At 35.8% G+C, this 22,382-nt stretch overlaps 1 protein-coding gene and 1 long non-coding RNA gene across 2 annotated transcripts; both read left to right on the top strand.

Annotated features, from left to right (window-relative positions):
- Positions 1 to 362: 362 nt before the first annotated feature.
- Positions 363 to 22,221, top strand: LOC123867628. Its single transcript, XR_006796460.1, has 3 exons — positions 363 to 373; positions 12,115 to 12,122; positions 21,794 to 22,221. It is a non-coding gene; the product is annotated as an uncharacterized LOC123867628 (long non-coding RNA).
- Positions 16,671 to 22,221, top strand: LOC123867623 (ras-related protein Rab-8A). The gene is made up of 5 exons (XM_045909732.1): positions 16,671 to 16,982; positions 17,533 to 17,732; positions 18,585 to 18,677; positions 18,943 to 19,056; positions 20,057 to 22,221. Exons 1-5 carry the CDS (start codon positions 16,859 to 16,861, stop codon positions 20,138 to 20,140), a joined length of 615 nt encoding a protein of 204 aa, XP_045765688.1. The 5' UTR covers positions 16,671 to 16,858; the 3' UTR covers positions 20,141 to 22,221.
- Positions 22,222 to 22,382: the final 161 nt, after the last annotated feature.

Below are 22,382 nucleotides of genomic sequence, written 5' to 3'. Positions count from 1 at the left end.
AGCTTACTCTTAATACCTCATTCGCAAACTTGTCACTTTCTCTGCAGTGGTAGTGGGCAGTATTCGTCTGATGCGCTCGTGATTATTACCATTAGCGTCCATTAGCCGTTTAACTAGATACGATTAGAGCACGGCACGACACGGTTTGCAACACCATAATATATCATAACGCAACTTCAGAAATAAACTGGTCTAAGACAAAAATTTTAAATTTCTAGTTTGGATTTAATTTATTTTTTTAACTCATAGAATGCTGAAAGTAGTACTTTTCTAATATTACAATCTAGCCTATGAGATTTAATAAATGAAATGACCACCTTCACAGTGCTTTAACATCGCACGTTTTTTGTGGGATAAATTTAAAATAACCTACGTAGTACGTAGTGCTCAGCATACTTTGATAAATTATTATTTACTAGCTGTGCCCGCGACTTCGTTCGCGTGGAATAGTGACTTTTCGGGCAGCATATTTTGAATTACATAACCATCGTTTGGTTTATATAGCCACGGACGCTCAGGCGCGAGGCGTGTAGTACGTACTCTGTACGTTAAAAATGTTCGCCGTGATTCTTTAAATTGACATAACTTTTTTATTTATGAACCGATTGACATGAAATAAACACTAAATGTTAAGTGAAGCTTACTACAATATATTAGTGAAAACCGTATCTAAATCGAATAAGCCGTTTCTGATATTAGCGTGCCCAAACACACAGACAAACAGACAAACAGACAAAAAAAATAATTACAATTTCGGGTTCGGCATCGATATAATAACAACCCCTGGTACTTTTTTTTTATATATTTCCATTGTACAGACACCACTTTTCTACAATTTTACTATATATATATAGATAACAAAAGATTGCAGCATTTTTAGCCGTGTGAACGGTTCTGTACTCAATACGGTACGTATGTAGAGTAAGATTTCCTGCAAACGAACATGCGCTGAACAATATAAAAACACATTTTTACATGGTGATTGGTGACATAGAATAAAAGAAGGAGTCATTTTAAATAGGAGCTTCTTTATTTCTCCAGATGCACGCGTATAACCACTGCGGGAAATCACATTAGTTCTTACAGAGCGCCCTCTGATCTTATTGGTGTTGATGTCGTGTGTGAATGCCTTTCATAATATAAAAACACATTTTTGCGTGATGGCATGGTATAAAAGGAGCAATTCTAAATGGTGACTTTTTTATTCCCCGAGATGTACGATCAAATCTGCGGGTTTTCGTGTTAGCTCTTATAGACAGCGGTCTCCGCTTTCATTGATATCCTCATCATCTTTGACGACAGGGGTCAATACTTGCCCCAAGTATTAATATTGGTGTAGGTAAGTGTCTACCCTAGTTATGGGCACACTACACAACTTTGCCAGTGGCTTGTATTATGCTACGATATTATTTATTTTTTTGGTTTGGATCAGTTTACATCGCGTTTGCGATTATATCAGGTTCTAAAACCGATCCGTTGATTGCATAAGTCGCAAAAATATATAGCACGGTATAAAACTTGCTATTCGAAATACATTTGCTTATCTAAGTTCTTTGCGTTTTACAAATACGCCAATGAGAGCTTTATTTATCATTCGTGACATGTGATAAGAAACCCACACCCCTGACAGGTATTTTGCAAGTTTGTTTGTGGGTCTACTGTCTATCTACTAGGTTTAACAGGGCTCCCTCCGTCACTACTCCATACAATCTTAGTTCCAATTTCATTTGAATATTAAGCAACCAAAGTCCATTAAATTTTGCAGACATATTCTAGAAACTAATATCTGTGCCTGTGGTGTTTTAGATTTTTCTAAAAATGTGTAGTTTTAAAATTACAGGGGCTCAAAGATTTGTATGTGAATTTTAAAGACCGCGTAACTTTGAAACTGCATATTTTAACAGAAATCTGGAAAACCACAGGCATAGATATTAGTTTCTAGAGTATGTCTGCATTTCATAGACTTTGGTTGCTTAATATTCAAATGAAATTGGAACTACGTTTTTATGGAGCGAGTGACGGAGAGACCCCTCTTAATAAGCGAATGCAGCTTAAGTGGTAACATTCGTATTAATAATAGCGAAAGCTATATTTGCATTTTAGGGTGGTTGTACATTACACTACACACACGTTAGATCTGCCAGGACCCGAGAGGAAGGTAAAACAAGAAATCGAGGGTATACCTACTGCTAAACCCCAATAGGTAAGTACCTACCTAAGTTTTTATTGGGTTAGGTGGGTCTTACTGGCTATAACCCTTGAAACGCTTACTACGCAGAGGTCAGCGTTGACGAGCTGCTGCTTTAATCGTAAGCTTTCTTTGATGAGATCAAATCCGCCGATTCTATCACTGTTTGTTTGTGACAGATTCGGCAGATTCGGTGGCATTAGGCATGACGCGAAGGCACATTAGGTTTTAGTTACAAACTAAAACCTAATGTGCCTTCGCGTCCTCTGGCCACTCTTGTACTCAATTGATAAATCTCTTAGAATGCATGATGGCTAATGTCAAAAACCTTCACATAAGTGCCAACAACAACAGTGTAAAACATTTCAATTCAATCAGATGAGCGACGTGCAAATGTAGAAATATGATGCATGTTAAAGACAAACAAACAATTTGTATTTCATACCAAGGTTGTCAAATGTTTATAGGTATGTAAATATGTAACGGAAAATATAATAGGTACAGTAATTATAATATATTATAGAGTTATCAATATTGGTTGCTCGAATCTGTATTATAAAATATATAATAATCTCATCATATAAATCAGAATATAAATCATTGACATAGGATCATTATTTACTTGTACATAAAATATTAAGTAGGCATACCCAATTTTGAAAGAAAAAGCTGAAACTTGAGTCATTGTTTTATTTTTTATGCAGTTTCAATTTACATAGATCATAGAGCCTATCAATATTAATTTAAATATTTATATTTTTACCAATAAAATATGCATATTAATAAATTACTTGCAAAGTGAAATTAATCAACTCTCGCTGGCAAATCTATCAAATCCCTTGATCACAAATCAAATGATATCCGCGATGTCAATGACATCAAACGGATGCGCTTACGCAACATGCACCTTGACAGTATACCGTTGTGTCTGAGTTTGATGACGTAACATACAAAGTCGAGCAATTCATATCTGCTCCTCATCCCACGACGTTACTCTTCCGTTCATCGAACTTTTTCCTGAGGTAATTCTTCATTGTACTAAAAATTACTTAAGGCTTGGACATACACAGCGCCCGGCGGAAACGCTTCCGCGTAATTGCATCCAACATAGCTGTCAAAAAATATTAATCCGAAAATTGTATGTAGGCATTCACATTACAAACCACGCACTTTTCCGTAAAACACTGTTTCCATTACGTTATACGTAAAAGTAATGTAGAAAAATATTGGTGCAAATCATATTTTCCTTGCAAAGCGTAATTTCAAGTGACAGTTGATGGACTGGGCATTAACTTTCCTATTCTTTAAATGTATTATACCTACATTGGTAAAGTAACACATCTGCTATTAAGGGGCGATACCGCATCCTCATGTCTTCCCTCTGATACTGAGACATTCATATTATTGACCTCAAACTAATTATACGGGAATTATATATAATTAACGCGGGAACTCTGTCGACTGTCAAACTATATGCATACGTAATATAATATTATGTGATTTACTTCATACAGTTCCTTGGCTTGCAAATCGTACACGCATGCGTCACATCCTGTCTTATTTACATCCGCTCCGCTCCGCCGTCACGCATTGTATCTCTCCAAACCTTTAAGCTTCCGAGGAAGTAAAGCGTAGGTTTAGATCGATCAGATTAAATATCGATAAAATAATTGCACAATAAAGCATTGTTCTGTAAACACCGACGCGATTGATATGAATGAACCGTCACAACTATTTCGATATTATCAGTACGATTTTATTCTGTGGCTGAACATACATGCTACTACTGCTAAGCGATTAGCTTCTCTAGCAGCCAGTTATAGCGCTTAAAATTCATGTGTCTCTATCTGCAGTAATAAAAATGTCAAAATGTGCTTCCGGTCGGATGCCCAGTCTCCAAGGTGTCGTCACGATGGAACCCTATGAGTAAGTTGCTATGAAATAGATATTGAGCTAACAGACGGAGTGGAGTGGAGTGGAGTCTTTCTGATAACTACTTAAACTCAGCTTCGATATCAGTACCGTTAAAATTGGAATACCTACTGGAAACAAAACACGAAGGATGCCGCGCGCTGTTGCCTTTAGGGCTAATTCGCACGAGAGCTTTTTTAACGTCCGTTAAAAAAGCGTTCAAATAGAACAAATGCATTCCCAAGTATCTGTTCACACGTCAACGCTTTTTTATCGCGCACTGTTGTATTGTCAGCGCAACGCTTTTTTAACGCTCGTGCGAATTAGGGCTTGGAAGAGTATTAGAAATCACGCCATAATTGCCAGACACGTGTCGTGGCAATCCCCTGCCAGTCACCTTTAAACTTGTTGAGTTGACTTCGTAAGGTTGTCATCGAAAGACAGGAAAGACACCGCGCCTTGGCTTTGTCGGTGTAACTTGCCTACTACCTAGTGCTGATGCCCGTAATTCCTCAGCTGTTGTACATGCGAACCGCAGCGCGAAATCCCATGAAAACCCCGTGAGGGGCGTGAAACCACAATCCACGCTGTCGTTTCGCGCCGTTCACGGGTTTTCTTGTCTTTGTGCGCGAGTAAAGAGCGGTCTTGAGGAAGCGATCGAACAATTAATGATACTATCCAATAGGCGTCCAGCCTACATCTAAGATTGAAATATCCACGGACGCTTTTGCATCATTTATAGTTGCCATAAAAGTAGTTTATCGTTTTTGAAATCGATTTGATATTGTTACGAAAATGTGGTGCCAATCCTTTCCTTACATTTATTTATAGCTAGGCATTTTATTATGGGAAGATTTTATAGTATTAATAGATAGTAATATATTGCAAAGTTTTCCGTTTTAAATAATTTAATGGTGATCGGCTGGAACAGTCGTATCGAGCGCAAATTAAGAATTCTTCATAATAATATCATAATTTCTTTCATTCATTAAGTATGGTTTGTTTTGTCCCTTTCGGGTATGTAACGCGTCTGACAAGTCCACCTTGATTCTTAGTCTGAGCAAAATGATAGTCGTAAGTTTTCTTCCCAACCTTTCCATAGTAGATAATAAACAGCGCGGCGCTCAATGTACCTACTTGACCTTTTTACTTCATTACGCTAACTGGTCCCTGCAAATCTTTAACATCTCAGAACTATTGTAATGATGTATTACATAACATTAACACGTTCTCGTGGTTCGTTCCAACCAACGTGTTATTTAAATAAGGTCCCAGCCACCCCGGTCGGTGACTACCTCATTACAAACGTGCTAACATTTTCGTTAGCTTTGTTATCATTCTAGTTTAAATTCCAAAATAAGTAGTTGCCGGTTATAAAGCAACAGCTTTTGTTTCTAGATGGTGCCCGCGACTTTGCGTGGATTTAGTTTTTTTTAAACCCATAGAAACTCTTTGATTTTCCGGAATAAAAAGTCGGAAGTCTAAGCCCGTTTGCAGGCTGCAAGCTATCTCCGTACCAAATAGACGATACGTGTAACTTTACCCATGTGGATTAAGATTTTCAATGAATCCCGTGGGAGCTCTTTACGAAAACGAAACAAAAAATAGCCTATGTCCTTCCCTGGGATGCAAGCTAACTGTGTAGTATTACACTTTTCGTCAAAAACGGCTTAACCCGTGAAAAGGTAGTAGACATACAGACAGACACACTTTCACATTCATATTATTAGTATGGACTGGAGTGCAGTAATAGATGACATAAACCATATAGTACAGGGATGCAAGTTGCAACCTATATGCGACCCTATTGTAAGTAGGTATATAGGTAAGTCTTGGCTCGTGCCTTGTCCAGAAATGTGTGACCGGCCTTTATCTTCATCTTGATGACTTATGTAAATGTTTTGTCATAGGGTAATCCCCACCGGTGGCCTCTCATGTTACTGTGACCTAAATACCTGACACACATTTTGATCCGTAAACTAAAATTCTTTGTGTAATCTGCTTAAAATTCCAAAGTGCTCATTATTGTAATCTTTTCATGGCAATATGGCCTACATACTTCGAAAACTCATTAAGAATCATGTTGCTTTTATTTTAAAATAATTATGTAGGTACTTACTGAGTAGTCAACGTAGTTACGCGACTTTTTCTAAAGAAATCATAGGAACACTAACAAAATAAGTCACAATATCTATAACACGAAGCATACAGCATAATTATTTTAGTGAAAAAAAGTATTGTTGTAAAATCAGGTATGTAAATAAATAATGACTTATTATTTAAACAATAATTATTATATAGACACGAGATCAAATACTAAAATCAGTAAATCAATGTATTATAGAAAAGTCAGAACATACTAATAAGATGCCTTGAGTTGAGTGATAAAATCTATGATATCAATAATTAAGATTAGAAATACTACTTAAGATAATTAATTTAATATAATATAATTATTATTAAGATTAATAATAATAATAATAATCTTTATTTATTTAAGCAACAAAGGCCCACAATATTATGTTAGTAAACATCTTAACCTATGTTAGTAACTAAATTATAATGTAATGTATGTTAGTAAGAAACTTATTCTATGTTAGTTAATATAATTAATATACTTATTAACTAATGCAGACATCCAGTGCGCTTTGAGAGCGCTGTCCTGTCTGTCTGCTATCACCTTCAGGATAATGTTGGGACTTCTCTCCAGCCTGCTTTTAATTGAGGCGATCCGTTTCCGCATTATTGCGAAGAAACCGTCTACACGGTTCTCCGCAAACATACCGGACGCGCTACAGTATCGAGGCAGTCCCAACATTATTCTGAAGATGTTATTATACTGGACTCGGAGAGCGTTTATAGATTTTTGGGTATAGTCAACCCACAGACTGCACGTGTAGAAGCTCTGACAAAAGGACTTGAACAAAGTGACCTTAACTTCTTTTGTGCAACGTGCGAATCTGCGAGCTATCATATTCCCTCTAACCGCCAACGCCCTCCGTTCCCTATCTATGTCACAGTTATCTTTCATGTCTGCTGTAACCACATGACCCAGGTATGTGAATTTGGGCACCCTAACCAGCTCTGCACCGTACAGTCTCACTGGAGGTACATAGCTGGGAGAAATGCTACCCGCCGCAAAGACCATTAGCATGCTTTTTTTTACATTATATTTAAGTCCATGCTTTTCAGCATAGTCTTCGCACACCCTCAGCAAATCTCTCAGCGCACAGACCGATGGGCTCAGCAGCACCATATCATCCGCGTAACTGATGTTTAATAAAAATTAAGATTAGAAAGATGAGACTGTATGTACCTGCTCAGATTGCATATGAAACTACCTTTTTTTTAGAGATAGATACCTATGGCTTAGGTGTTGCAAAGAAGATTTCTCCTCTGGACTAGTAAAAACGATCAAAATGTATTGCGAATAGTGAAATGCACAAAGGAATTTAACACATCATTATTTGCTTATAGCGGATCTCCGGATCCATAGTGAGGGCTGACCGACGACACATGACATAACATACTTAGCGACATACTTTTGAATTCGCAAGCAAATATAGATAGTACTGTACACACTTTTCCTTCTCTGAATGAAAAGTTGGTTTGTGTTCTAGTTTATTAAAACTCGTGTGTGATGATGATGATGACGGTGACGATGAAATATCCTTCCTTTTTCAAAGGAACAAGCAGTAAACGAGTTTTTTTTAATTATATAGACTAGCGCTTGGCTGCAATCAGACCTGCTAGCAAGTGAAGATGCAGCCTAAGATGGAGCGCGCTTGCCTAGCAGTTGCCTATTCACTCTTGACTTGAAGGTACCCATATTATAGGTGGAAGGGAAACTGATGCCGGAAGGGCGTTCCATATCCTAGCGGTTCGAATTAGGAAAGAGGAAGCAAATCATTTCGTACGTGTTCGAGGAATTTCGACTACGTACGGATGCAGACCTTGACGATGCCTGGCAGTACGATGGTAGAAAGGTGAAGGAGGAACCAGTGGTACAAGACCTTGTAGTTTGGAAGTTTAAAAAAAGCTACATCCAATTATAGGCCACGAGTGGACGTAGGTTTCTTTCAATGATGATATCAAACGAGTAAGGAAGATCGTCCTATTGGATGGAAATACCTAAGTAAATAGTTCAATGCGAACTCTGGCGATCTCAATAAACCAATAGGTAATTCAATAAGTTCAATTCAAACTAAAAGTAAGTAGGTAGGTACTATTACTCAAAATTACATAGAAAAAATGCATTATATATAAAAAGCCCTCTTCATAAAGGTGAATAACTCTAAAGTTTTTATTTTAGATATTACCTACCTTATTTAGGCATATAAATTTTTGTACTTGTACTTTTTTACTTTTCTTGTCCTACTTACAAAAATAATATTGAAAAATTTAACTTTTTAATCAAGTAATCATATTCCATTATTATGTTTCCGTATTAAAACAAATAATTAAGTAGGTACGTATAATAATGCTTTCCTCAATGCTATAAGAGTAGAAGGTGGTTGCTTAACAAAAGAAATTCGGCGGATGTTACATAATGTGGATGTAGATCGATTATCAACATTACCTACTAAATGATCGCGTATAATCCGATAACCTCAAACTTGGCCATTCATAACGTAGAATTGTAAGAAAAAACTTCCATTGTATTTGGTCGGTAACCAATCGATTAGCCGGCCAGATCGATATCTACAGATGTCCGATACCGTCCATCGGAAGACACCTTGAAAGTAGGATAAATCGTGAGTTCACTAATTATTATTGGTGTTACGTTAAGTATTGCGACACTGGCTGGGTTGTCTCCTTATTGCGAATCCACTAAGATTTATGGTTATTAATCAGGCTAAGAGTCCAGTGGTAGCCGTGTTTGTATTGTTACACCATCGCAGAGATAATATGTTTATCTTAAGAAACAGTTGTGTAACATTCTCTTAAGTGTTTTAAATTAGCTAATACTAAATGTTTCACGCGGTCATTACGTCTTGTCAACATAGAAATTAATTCTTTGAGAAACCTCATCTAAATATGTCATAATAAATTACGATTCATGAGCGAATAGTCTCTACAGCCTGATGGTTAAGATGTCGGGGGGTTCAGGGTTTGATTTCCGGACTTCTAACTTTTTGGAGTTATGAGGGTTTTAAACAAACTATATAGGTATTTGATTTGACGGCGAAAGAAAACATCTTGAAGAAACCTGTAATACCTTAAGAGTTCTCCATAATGTTCTCAAAGGTGTGTGAGGTCAACCAATCTGGATTTAGCCAGCGTGGGGGACTATGTCCATAAATCCGTCTCATTCTAAGAAGAGAGCCGTAATCGGCAGTGGGCCGACGATGGGTTGATTGATGATAAGGATGATAATTTTTATATAGAGCTTGCTACTGGTTGATTGTAGTGGTTGGTCAATAGTATTAGGTAATTAGTGGCATTGACTCCTGAAAAGTTCCAGGCGTATCCTAAAATACCTACCTAAAACAAAATAATCTTAGTTTAGCACGGTCATATAAAGCGTCTACGTACAAATTTATTCTTCCAGTTATGTCTTCGAAAGCCAGTCGTCACGAACCATATATCACTACATTTTACTGAGGCTCTGGTGGTTTCGAAAAAAGGTAACTGTCGCTATAAAAGGCTCCATTTTACTGCCGTACTGGGAATGCGGAGCAAAAATAAAACTGCATTACCTTGCGAGCAAGGAGCGAACAGGATGTTTTGAGAAAATGATTTTCATGAAACTATGTGATCCATTTTTTGTGCTGAGTATTTGCAAATTGGTAGCTATTGACCGTGACTTTGTTTTACAATGTTCCACAGGAATCTGATTACTTCGTTGGCTCTCTGTCTGTTTGTTAAGACTCGTCAAGAGAATCAAAACCTATAGACTAAGTACCTACTTTCCGTTGATTTAGATTTTAGAAGATAGGTACATGGGCAGGTAGCAAAGTCTTATAGCACAAGTAAAGGAAAAATTCCGAAAACTTAGTCAATTGCAGGACTACAAAGTTTTACAAATTAACGTTAAATGTTTATGCTTAACAACAAAAGCATTGGACAGCTTTAACAACAAAATAATGAAATCTATGCAAAGAACAAATTATTGCGTGTCGTAAAGTCCAGGGTTACCGTTCAAACCTACCTTTGTTTACAAAAATCTGCAAAAAAAATACCCAACGTGGAAATATCATTACTAAATTGTAATACTTAACCAATATTAGATAATACTTAATTTATTTTCTAGGTACAGAAGGATCATCCGCAAAGACGTGTAAATATAAAACAGAGGTAGCGAATCTAGTTACAAGACATTAAGTAAAATTGCTGGCACTGCGCTACGGGCTATGATTTACTAAAGGCCTCTCTTTCTATGCGTAAAGTCCTAGCTTTCTATCTCTCTCTCTCTCTCTTATGAGATTGAGATAGAGTTAAGAGAGTCGTCGCAGGACCATGTCGCGTCATATGATCAAGTAAGTCCAGCCTGCCTTAGTTTCTAGTATCAAGAGTTATTAATATCCGTAGTTTAATCTTAGTGGAATCTGCATTCCGAACTGGTGGTAAAGACTTGACTTATCATAACTGGCACATGCTGTAAGTTTTCTTATATGAAATAAATAAATTTCATTAAAAAAAAAGTCATTTCATTTCATTTCCTTGAAACAAGATAACTGACAACCCTAACTGAAATATACTTTCTCATGGTGATTTAACGATGGGTCAAAGAGGCATGGTGAAAAACTCACTCTCGTAAGAGCCTCTCATTTCCGCGAAGCCACGAAGACGAAGAAACCGTTTTTCACAGGTTATAAATTGTATTGAACATGCATCAATACATGGGTGAAAGATCAACAGCTAATTGTTTTGTTTTGAATGAAATTGACTCTTTCAGTAATATTAACTTACTGATTATGTATTAAGTATTAGATATTTGTTTAGAACACTTTAACAAGTGTGAATTAAAAATTTATAACACCTCCGACAAGTGAAGGTTAACTAGAAAAGAGCTGATAACTTACAATGTCTAATTGCAAAGTCATTGACTGTGCAATCAGACATTATAAGGTCTACATCTCCTGAGGATGCTCCGGTGTCGAGGCGAAACGCGCGTCGAGTGGTGTTGGAATTTGTGTGGTACTGCGTACCATACAGATTTCATTGGTTTGGCGGATTATACCAAATTAAGCTTTTGGTTCCTTGTATATCATGGACTTCCGCAAAATAACGCCTGCTTCTATAATATAAATAATAAGTTGTTTTAACGTATCTTTTAGTATCTACAATAACTCATAATACCTACTCATCATGTTACAATTATTTCAGAATACTTAATCGTGTCTTTAATTGGCTTACAATGACCATGATTTATGCAACTAAGGGCTGTAATAATTCCATTCAAATATATTATCGTGATGTCGAGAAAGGTTCGAGCTATTAATTGAAGTGATAAAATGATATTTACCTACTACTTATTTTATAATTGTTAATTACTTGACAGCAGTGAGAAATGTTTCAATAAAGTTTTACGATACATGTAGCAATAAAAAAATGGGACCGGATTTGAGGCAATCCGCACACTAAGCAATATTTTCAACGTCAAGCCGGCGCCGGCGCCGACATAACTGACATTTACATGGGACCTTGCGTTTACCAATTTGCGAACAATACACGCGGTTGTCACACGCATTCCCGGAACCCTGCGCTCGAACCCGGAGTGACCTCAGCCGCCCGACCTCCAAACACATTCTCCACCTCAAAAGAGTTGCAGAAATTATACTACGACACCTACAACGACTCACTTATCGCACAAATCCATCAGTGTCGCACAGAACCACTTTTTTATTATTTCAATATTTACTTGTATTTTTAAATATTACTTACTTATTTCAATCTTTAAAACAAAATATTTATCTCCACTGTCTGTACTTTACTCCATTGAATTTGTTTTTTGATCAATAAATCCCAACAATTTTTTGTTTAATCAGCATGATGGATGGAACGGCGAAAAGAAAAATCTGTTTTTTATATTTATAGACTAGCGCTTGGCAGACCTGATGGCAAGTGATGATGCAGCACACTTGCCTTGAAGATGTCTATTCACTCTTCAAGGAGGGGAAAACTGATGAACGATTAGCCGTTCGAATAAGAAACGAGGAAGCAAATCGACAACTCCCTCTCAATCCACTTCGTTGGTAATACAAAACGTTACCTGGTTTTGTCAAAAGATCGTTCATCTCACTCTTGGGTATGTCTCGCCCGTAAATGTTGATTGCAACAGCATGCGCTCACGCTCAACTTGGAGCCACCATGGAGAACACTCTTAAAGTAGCTATGCGTTAAGAGAGTTCCCACAGAAGTGCGTTTACAATTAGGTAACATTTAACCAGATCCGCGAGCTCATTAAATAAATAAAAAATCGGAAAAGTGCGAGCCGGACTCACACAAGAAGGGTTCGGTTAACCGTACCATCGTACAAAGTATACCTGACACTTTTATGTAGGATAGACAGCGCGATGCATTTTATGTGATCTAGTAAATTATTTTTTTCGTGAACACAGTTTAATTTTTTTCTGTTGTAACCACAAAGTCACGTTTTTCGTATTTTTTCCTTTACTTGTGCTATTAGACCTACCTACCTGCCTTTCATGATTCTAGGTCAACGGGAAGTACCCTATAGGTTTTCTTGACAGACAGACAACAAAGTGATCCTAAAAGAATTGAGGTACGGCACCCTAAAAAGATCATTATCATAAACAATAGAGCACTCGGCGACTGAAAGTGATAGTCTAACCGATATCAAAGCGAACGATGACGATAGCAAATGACTACAATGCGTCTAGTCATTCTGGATCCAAGCGCGTTTGTAGTTGAAGGTTATCAGTCTCTTGCGCTTTCTTTATGATCTGAGCTTTCTTAGCAGTCAAGGGCATAAGGACAGAGTACTGGTACGGAGTAGGTACCGTCTCCAGTAACTAGGTAGGTAATGTCATCCGCATATTTAACTGTTTATTTGTGCGGACGAAGTTGCGGACGTCATCTAGTATCGATCTACAAAAAAGATTTTACAAAATCTATACTAATGTTATAGGTATAGGTTCGAAAATGTGTCTGCCTGCTATCTTTTCACGGACCATGCATTTTAACCGATTTGGTCGGGGACGAAGATAGTATCCCGAAGACGGATATAGGATACCTACTTTTATCCCGGAAAATCAATAAGTTTCGTCGGGATTTTTAAGAATCTAAATTCACGGGATCGAAGTTGCGAGCAACACCAAAGTTCGTTAATAAGTTCTATATAATTTCTTAGTGGATTTTAATATTGCAGTTTTCATTTTAAATGTAGCTATATGTAGAAGTATGTAGAATAATATCATAAGTTAACTATCGAAACTCAAATTACAGAATAATACGATAATATGCCTACAGACTAGCCTAGGTATTGCTAGGTAGATTAAGTAATAACCTGAAGCATGTTATTAAAGTTAGAACAACAGAGCATTCATCATTCACCGCAAATTATAAAGAGGGGTTACACAGAAGCGGTAGACGGAGCCGTAAATGGTAAATGGAACGCAAATGTCAAAATTGCAGCTATTTACAATACATCAAGCTGCGCCGGCGGCTGGCTTGCGGTTCTTTGACAAATGAAGCTGTAGTCTTCCTGACCGCGTAATGCATGGTGACTTAGCTGCTACTGTGTGACCCGGAACGTCAAGTGAATAAGTCACGCACTTGACTTACGATTATTTATGAAACGGTGCGGAGCTCGGAGTTTGTTTTACTTACTTTAAAAATGATTTAAAAAGTAAGTTTTTTAATTTCTAAGTGGGCATTGAAGAATTGCGAGCACGTTTTTGAAGTGAAACCTTTTTTTTTAGGCGCGTTGGACGACTTTGGAATGGTTAAAAATTTCAAGTTCGCGTCACCAACATGCCAATGTTAATAGTGCTCGAAGTACTGATAGATGTAACTCAAAGAAATTTTAAGCACTAGTTACCTAAACTATTACTTACTAAAACCATGATGTTAATTATTTCCTACTTGCTAAATCCATTATATAAATAAACTAATGTTGATTTACAATTTATGAAATTTTATTTTTTAACCCCCGACCCAAAAAGAGGGGTGTAATAAGTTTGACGTATGTATCAGTGTATCTGTCTGCGGCATCGTAGCTCCTAAACGAATGAACCATTTTTATTTAGTTTTTTTTTGTTTGAAAGGTGGCTTGATATTGATAAGTAGGTAGTGAGTAAAAGTATGTAGAATTAATTTGGAAATAAAAATAGACTACAATTGTTATGATACCTACAGTATTTTGCAGTTTAAACTTTTGTCCGTACCTAACTACCTATTCTTTTTTAATTTTTGTCCGTAGAAAATATTGTAAGGATATTTTGCTGGAAGTTTCTTAAATATACCTACATACATGCATAATTAATAATTTGCGTGTAAGTAGGTACATGGTAGGTACCTTTTGCAACTATAAACAAACTGCAACAAACTGCATCAATTTTACGTAGTCCCCGATAAGATTTCTGATAAGAAGAATGATGGGATAAACCTTGTTTCAATATACAGGTGAGACCTCAGGCCTCATTGAAATTGATGCGAGTGTTAGACCTTGTGGTAAGTAGATATCCTGTTCTATACGGTGTGCCAAATGCCTTGAATGAGGTCAAAACGTGTTGACTTAAAAGGATCTAATAGAATTTGACTGGTTCTTATAGATAAATCCATGATGGTAGTAGATATATTATCCACTCTTCTCATGTTGTTAAAACTAATGAATCTAATATTAATTGTATGTGCATGCATATTACAAACAAAATAAACATAGGAATATTTTTAGTATTAATTAAGTAACTATGTTGTTTCAGCAAAATATCTATTGATTTTGTAAGTTTTGTATTCGACGAAATCCAATACCTACTTCCTATCTAGATGCAAGTATTTACTCGTAGTAGGTATATATATCTGTCTGTCTGTTTGCTAGCTTTTCCCCCTTTAATCGATTTTGATGAAAGGTACGGAGATAACTTGCAACTCAGGGATGAACAATTTATATAGGCTACATATTTTGTGCCCGGAAAATTAAGTCCCGAGGAGCATCATCTAATACCTACTCCTAAAACTGCTACTTATCAACTTATACCTACCTAATAATTTTCTTTCGAAAGAAATAATTTTTCAACGCATGCGCACTTAAGTTATATTAAGAAAATAACAATAAGTACTTTCAAAAGGCGATATGGAGGGATTTTTACCTTCACATTACCATATTTCAGACGATATATCTTGAAAAAAAAAATGTAGTAAAAGTGAAGCATTTATTCACATTCCATGCTAACCTTGAACTCCAAAGATAATATTAAAATCATTAAATAAAATAAGCAGTGGTCAACAAAGGGTGATAACTGATCTGAGCACCGAAGTGGGCGCATTTATACAGAACATAAGCAATTTACATAGTACAGGGACCACTGAGATGGAACGGTCTGATATGTGAAGGATTTAAATGAAATAAATGGTAAGTATAATGGAACTCTTAATGTTGGTAAGACACCCACCGCACCCGGAAGGTTCACACTCAGAGATACGCTATCTAGCCCGGGGATTGATTACTTCTCGAGCATTAGGTACAAAGCGTAATAACTTATGACAAGGTACCTAAATAGATGAAATTTCCTCGTTTCGAAAATAATGATAGCTTTCGAGGAGTCACTTGTGGAATAGTTAGGTAGGTAGGTATGCTGTCTAATACATAGAATCATAGACTTATTAAGCCTATGCATAGAATACTTAAATCAGAATGTGTCAAGGGTTCGAGTATGTGTTAAATTCAAATTCAAAATGTTTTTATTCTATTAAACTACAAGTGCTTTTGAATCGTCAAAACAATCTGCCATTGGTTCGGAATGCCGTTCCTACCGAGAAGAGCCAGCAAGAAATTCGGCGGTTGCTCTTTTCAAGAACATATTCAATTTACAATAATATGCCATACTGTATACAAGCAATTGCAGCGCCGTGTATTGCTGTAGCGAGTCAAATCCAAACTTTTTTGTCATTTAGATAATCTTCGATTGTATAATAAGGTTAGATACACACTGGGTAGGTCATCAATCATCATCTAGCAATGGCTATTGATTAGGAAGATGAACTCAATAAAATACCTTCTATTTTTTTAATTTTAATCGGACCATCACACTAACTTTAAGTATTATATTTTTTTTCTGAGTAATTACTTACCTGTTCCCTACGGTGGATATTTGGTGGATATCCACCTGTAGATACAGTTATCCCTGATATTAATACATATTTATTTTGATAATGATATTAATCTGCGTTATTCCAAAAGGTAATGAAATAAATAACTAGTTAAGTGATTTAGCTCTTGCTATTGAATTAGAAGCCAACGTAGAGATACAATTTTATTTAAGCCATTCAAATATTAAGTAGATACAATGCCGAATACAAGAAACTTAAAAATTCGGCTTTTATTAGAATGTACCTATCACAAAAAACCAACGTTAACGAACGGTCGATACGCTGTCTGCACCTTCATACTAGTCTAGTACAGTCAGTCTCAAGGAAAACCCACCTCTCAAGCCTCAGGAGGCATTATTTTCCAGTTAAGACGAGGGTGATCCTGCACATGCGTTCTGGCCATCATTGATTTTTCTCAGTTTGACAGTTCACCCGATGTTTTGAGCTACCACCCGCGTATAGGAAACAAAGTAAACAAAAAATATGGCTTTAGATTTTTCCGCTACGTATAAGTTATTGGTTTTAGGTGATTCGAATGTCGGAAAAACGTGTATCGTGCATAGATATTGTGATGAACGATATTATGATATTTATATATCTACAATAGGTGAGTGATCAATTTAGTTTTATGGTTTTATGTGGCTTTGTTAGACAGGTGAGGCTGTGGTTTAGTTTCTTTGTGACAAAAGAATTTTACTTTCTAATTGGCAATGTTAGGATTATTAACAATTATTAAGAATTTAGGTAGCTTTGCTATTATCCTAAGGTCTGCAATGGTTATTCCAGACAATATGAATTCTGTTAATATTTTATAGACTTATTAACTAGGTAGGTATGTATCTTCAAATTAAAAAGTTACTTTATGATTTTATTGTTTGGAGAAACCTTATTTAATTTAATAAGTTTAGTTGAATTAGTAGGTAAGTATGTATATTTAATTTAGTTAGATATCTAGAAGTAATTGAATTCGTACAAATTAACTCGAGTTCACCACATGATATAATTCGCATTTACCTATCCTATTTTTTTTGTCAGACCTGCAGTTAGCAGGTTATGATGCGGCCTAAGATGGAGTGCTCTTGCCTAAAACCTTTACCTACCTCTACCTAACTTGTTGTATTTCAAATTTTAGTACAAGCAAATTTACAAATTTTCAGGTATAGATTTCAAACAAAAAATTATAAATTTGGACGGCGTGCCTATCAAACTTCAAATATGGGACACGGCGGGTCAGGAAAGATTTCGTACGCTCACTACGGCATATTACAGAGGTGCTATGGGGATCATTCTTATGTACGACATCACCAACCTTGAGTCTTTTAACCATCTCTCGTACTGGCTGAGAAATATCCAAGAGGTAAAATATTTAAGTACTTACCTACCAATATTTTTAAATTCCCAAGTAATACAAAATGTACTTGACGACATCATGATTTTATGTCTGATGGAAAGCAATAATAAAGTCAAGATTAGAACGCCCAAGACTAGAAGATGACTGTATTTTATTTACTTTTGCCTACCCACTCAAGTTATAGACGCAAAACGCGGATGCCGGAAGGACGTTCAACGCCTAGTGGTTCGTAATCGTATCAGAAACGTAAAGCAAAAACATTTCTTGCTATTTGATTAGATGCAAATCACATAAGAATGCCAAACGCTCATGTCTTTTTGCTGTTCTCTAGTAGAACAGTGCAGAAGGAGCAATGTTGTGAAGTTCCTGAGCATACAAACCAACGTTGATCGAGTTAAGCTATGTTTAAAGTCAAAAAATATTGCTCGTATTGTATTTTAGTGAAAGTAGATCCCCTTAAAAAATACAACCGTAGTTTCATGTTGTTACCTTACGGTGCCGGGCCGTAAAAAGCAAGCAGACAGACATAGGTAATAAAGGTAGGTATTTTATGACACAGATATATTATAAGTACTTATGTATTTTACAAATCCCGCAAGAACTCTTTTCAGGGTTTAAAATTAGGAGAGTAAGTACATCCTACGTCCATTCCACAGTAAAATCAGTTCAATCATTGTGGCGTGAAGGAGTCGACAAGCATCCTAAGTTCAAACTTTCGCGTTAATATTATTAGAATTAAGTATGGCTATTTCGCTGCGATATATACTTACATCTAGCTATACCTACAGTAATAAACCTACATGACATGTTATCTAAGATATAACCTATCCATACTTGATATTATTTTGTTATTTGCAGTATGCATCGCCAGACGTAATAAAGGTTTTAGTGGGCAATAAATGTGATGTGCACGAGAATCATCGCGCAGTTCCCAAAGAAAGGGGTCAAAAGGTATGTTAGTCAATTTCACTTTCTTTCTCTAGACCTTGATTTATATTGAAGAGATTCAAATAGTTTCTTATACCTATGCTAAAACGCAGGCCCGGACCCCAATAGTAGTTGATAGCTTTAGAGTTGTGGTATCGATTCTTATTAAGAACCTATTTAGGTACGAAAATTTTTTGATAAGTTTAAAGAAAAGCAAGTTCTAGGTTTACTCATATGTATGTCCTCATTAGCCTATGTTTTTAATAGATACAACATTTTTACATTATAGATTGCTGATGATTTCGACATGCCCTTCTTTGAAGTATCATGCAAGAGTAATATCAATATAGAGGAAGCCTTTTTGACTTTAGCCAGGAAAATACGTGAATATCGAGAGACTAAGGTAATTTGTTAATAATTATTATTTAATCTTATTTAGGTACCTACCTACCGACTCTTACTCATGATGTTGATAAGGGTGCTTCTCTTGTGCCTTGCAAAATGAAAAAGAGTTGCTTCCAGGAGGATTCTTAGTTATTAAAGTATGGTTTGATCTCATTTCCCCATACTTACGAAATACCTATCTGTCTAAATACCTACGTGTTAAACCTTCAAGGGCCCCGAGACCCCGCTAAAATTTTGCATTTTTTTTTGTCGGTTTCAAAACGGACGTTGCTCCTACGTGTGGTCGAAGACACTTTTTTTGGAACCGGATGGTTGTACTGTACTTATTTTATTATATCCATAACGTCACAAGTTCTGTAACATGATATCAACGTGAACCCGAAAATCTGGCACCGTCGGACGTCCTTATGCATGCAGCAAATATTTTCATTTGGTTGGATATAAAGAGCAACAAGTGGACATCCTTATTTATCCAACAAACATTGATGCTATTAACTTACTTAAAATATAATAATATCTAAGTTGATTGGTACTTATAATTCTCAACAGGGCGACTGGCAATCGGGGTATGAGGCGGGGGAAGCCCCGCATACCCTCACCCCGACTGCCATGTGGACCTGTCGCGAAGTATTACTTACTTATTCAAGAATTGGGTACCTAACCTAGGGGAAAAACAGTAACTTGCAAATCGAATTTACACAAACGACGGTTGATAAATAATAAAGTTATGAGAAAGTGTATAAAATTTAAAGAAAACCCGCTTTGCCCTAGAGGTTTTAATCAGGTTTTGGTATTGGACAAAGCGTGCATACCAAAGAAATGCAAAGAAAGTCATAGGGAGGTAGGGAGGTACCTACCTAAAAACCTTCAACTTGATTTTGCACACGTAACTTACACAATAATTAACTTAGGGTACCTCTTTAGGTTTAACAGGCTGTTCCAGTATTACGTTTTACCTAGGTACCTACCTAAATATTTTTTTTTAAATAATTTTACAGGCCGACGCTTTCGAGTTAAAGGAACGAGACAACGTTATAAAGCCATCTGAATCCGAAACAGACGTATCAAAGTGTAGCTGTTAGCCCCACAACACTATAAATAAGAACATCTCTAGGTACTAATCAATGCAATTATAATTAATAGATAATACCTACCATTGACAATTATTAACAAGAAGGTGTATGAAAATTTTGTAATGATACGGCCCCACTATCGGGATTCGGCAAATGATTCGAGTTTGGGCATACGCTAGTTTGGCATTTGGCAAATCAACTGACCACATTATTCGGCACACGGCGAATGTTCTGTGTATGGCAAAATTTTGGCAAATAAGTTTGGCAAATCATCCGGTCGGTAGACGCGACATTCTGACGCGAATAGTCTTATTTGTGCGGATTTTTTTATATTATTTATATCCCGGAAAAACAAAAAGTTCCCGCGGAATTTGTACAAAGCCTATTCGCGCCAATCATTCAGGTTAGCGCGAATGTGCGGAATGATAGTAAGTATGATAGTAGAATAAGATTGCCGTCTGCCACACAATTTGAGATATCACGAATCGTTTGCCAGATCCCGATAGTTGAGCCAAACCATAAGAAAACCTCTTTTGCGTTGCGCGGTTTTTTAAATAAGCCAGAAGTTGGTGCAAACTGCAAACGAAGATGGACAAGCGGTGGAGAGTAGATATAGATATTAGAACAATTTACCGAATAAACTCGCATCATGAAAAACAAAGAATTTTTATAAAGAAAAAAGTTTGGAACTTAGTAGTACCTACCCTTAACTACCCTTAGTAGGTAGGTACTTACCCTAAGGTAAGTTCTTAATTTTTTTCGTTGCTGTTAAGGAGTGGTGAGACGAAATCTTAAGGTCTTCGCAAAATTATAGACACCAGCTCCACTCCGACTTGGCTCACAGAATGGCAAATGTGATCTTTATCGTGTTCTTTACTTTATGTAGCAAGTAAGTAGGTACTTGAATATCGTTGATGTGATTGTAAGTACATGATATTTATTTGGGTCGGAATTTCAAGATAAATAAATACATTTGTTAGACTTAATATAATCACCATAATAAAAACAGAACTAAATTAATACTAATAATTTTATTTACTAAAATAATTACCAACCGTTTCCGATTAAATAAAACTTAAAAATCTAGGTGTTTAGAGCAGTTTTCGGATTTTTTTCAAGTGTCAAAAAGCAAAAGTTTCATAAAGTTTTTGTATCTACTAATATTTTTTTAAGTAGAAAGCTTCCAAAAGTCACATGCATATGTGCCATCAAAGTTAACTATAATTTTGTCCGAATATAGGTACGGAATCAATTTACACTTGTTAATCTAATAAAAATATGAAATACCTTAATTTATTTTGAGATTCCGTCTCCGAAATAGAGACTGCACCCACGCTTTGTGCATAGTAAAAATATAATAACTGTGTGCCCTTCGCATGTTTTATAAATCGATGATGTTTTACCTAAAACATTAGTTTCTAGAAGTAGGTTTAAAAAATAACACTACGATTGAAATCAACTGATGAAAAACGTGGAAGGACTATTAATTGGGAAAGGTCTTAGTTCTGATTCAAATAAATTAAAATTAGTTTTTATCAAACTTTTTATTTATTTATTTGAGTCAAATAACTAAATAATGAAACCAAATTTTCATTACGCGTACTATAACTTCCTATATTTACGTATGTTGCTTTCAAACTAAGAAACGAATTTATTCAAAAGTTTTTATGCAAAGTGTTTTCCTTGCAAACCATAATTTCTCAAGTGGCGGTCAACAGATAGATGTCATTGACTTTCCTATTCTTTCTTTAGTGCATTATACAATACTGTTTCTTTCATAAAATATGCATAACAATTCCATTATACTTAAATTATAATTAATATTATGCAGGTAGGTTTATTTTTATGTCCTATTCAATATTATTACTATTTTACCAAGTTTTTATACAAAATAACCTACCTTATCTTTGATACCTCTCAATTAAAAAAAAATCACAAAATTAATAATTTTAACATAAAAAATTAGGTAATATTACACTTTTATTTATTACCTACGTAATAATAAATATAAGTACTTCTTATTTTATAAACTAAAATATAGTTAAGTTGGCCGTATTCGAAGATGTTTGAAATAGGTAGGTACCTACAATTAAAAAAAAACGTAATATTGCTATGTACCTATCTAATATTTACATAAGTATAATATCCAGGATAAATGTAAAGTGTTAACCAGGGTAATTGGATACACTTATCATAAAAGTTCAATAAATTATATCTTTAATCGATTCGAGAGGTGAACGGCATATTATAC

The sequence above is a fragment of the Maniola jurtina genome, chromosome 8 (genome assembly GCF_905333055.1).
Source record: "Maniola jurtina chromosome 8, ilManJurt1.1, whole genome shotgun sequence".
Taxonomy (NCBI): Eukaryota; Metazoa; Arthropoda; class Insecta; order Lepidoptera; family Nymphalidae; genus Maniola; species Maniola jurtina.
This window is presented reverse-complemented; position numbering and strand designations above follow the sequence as displayed.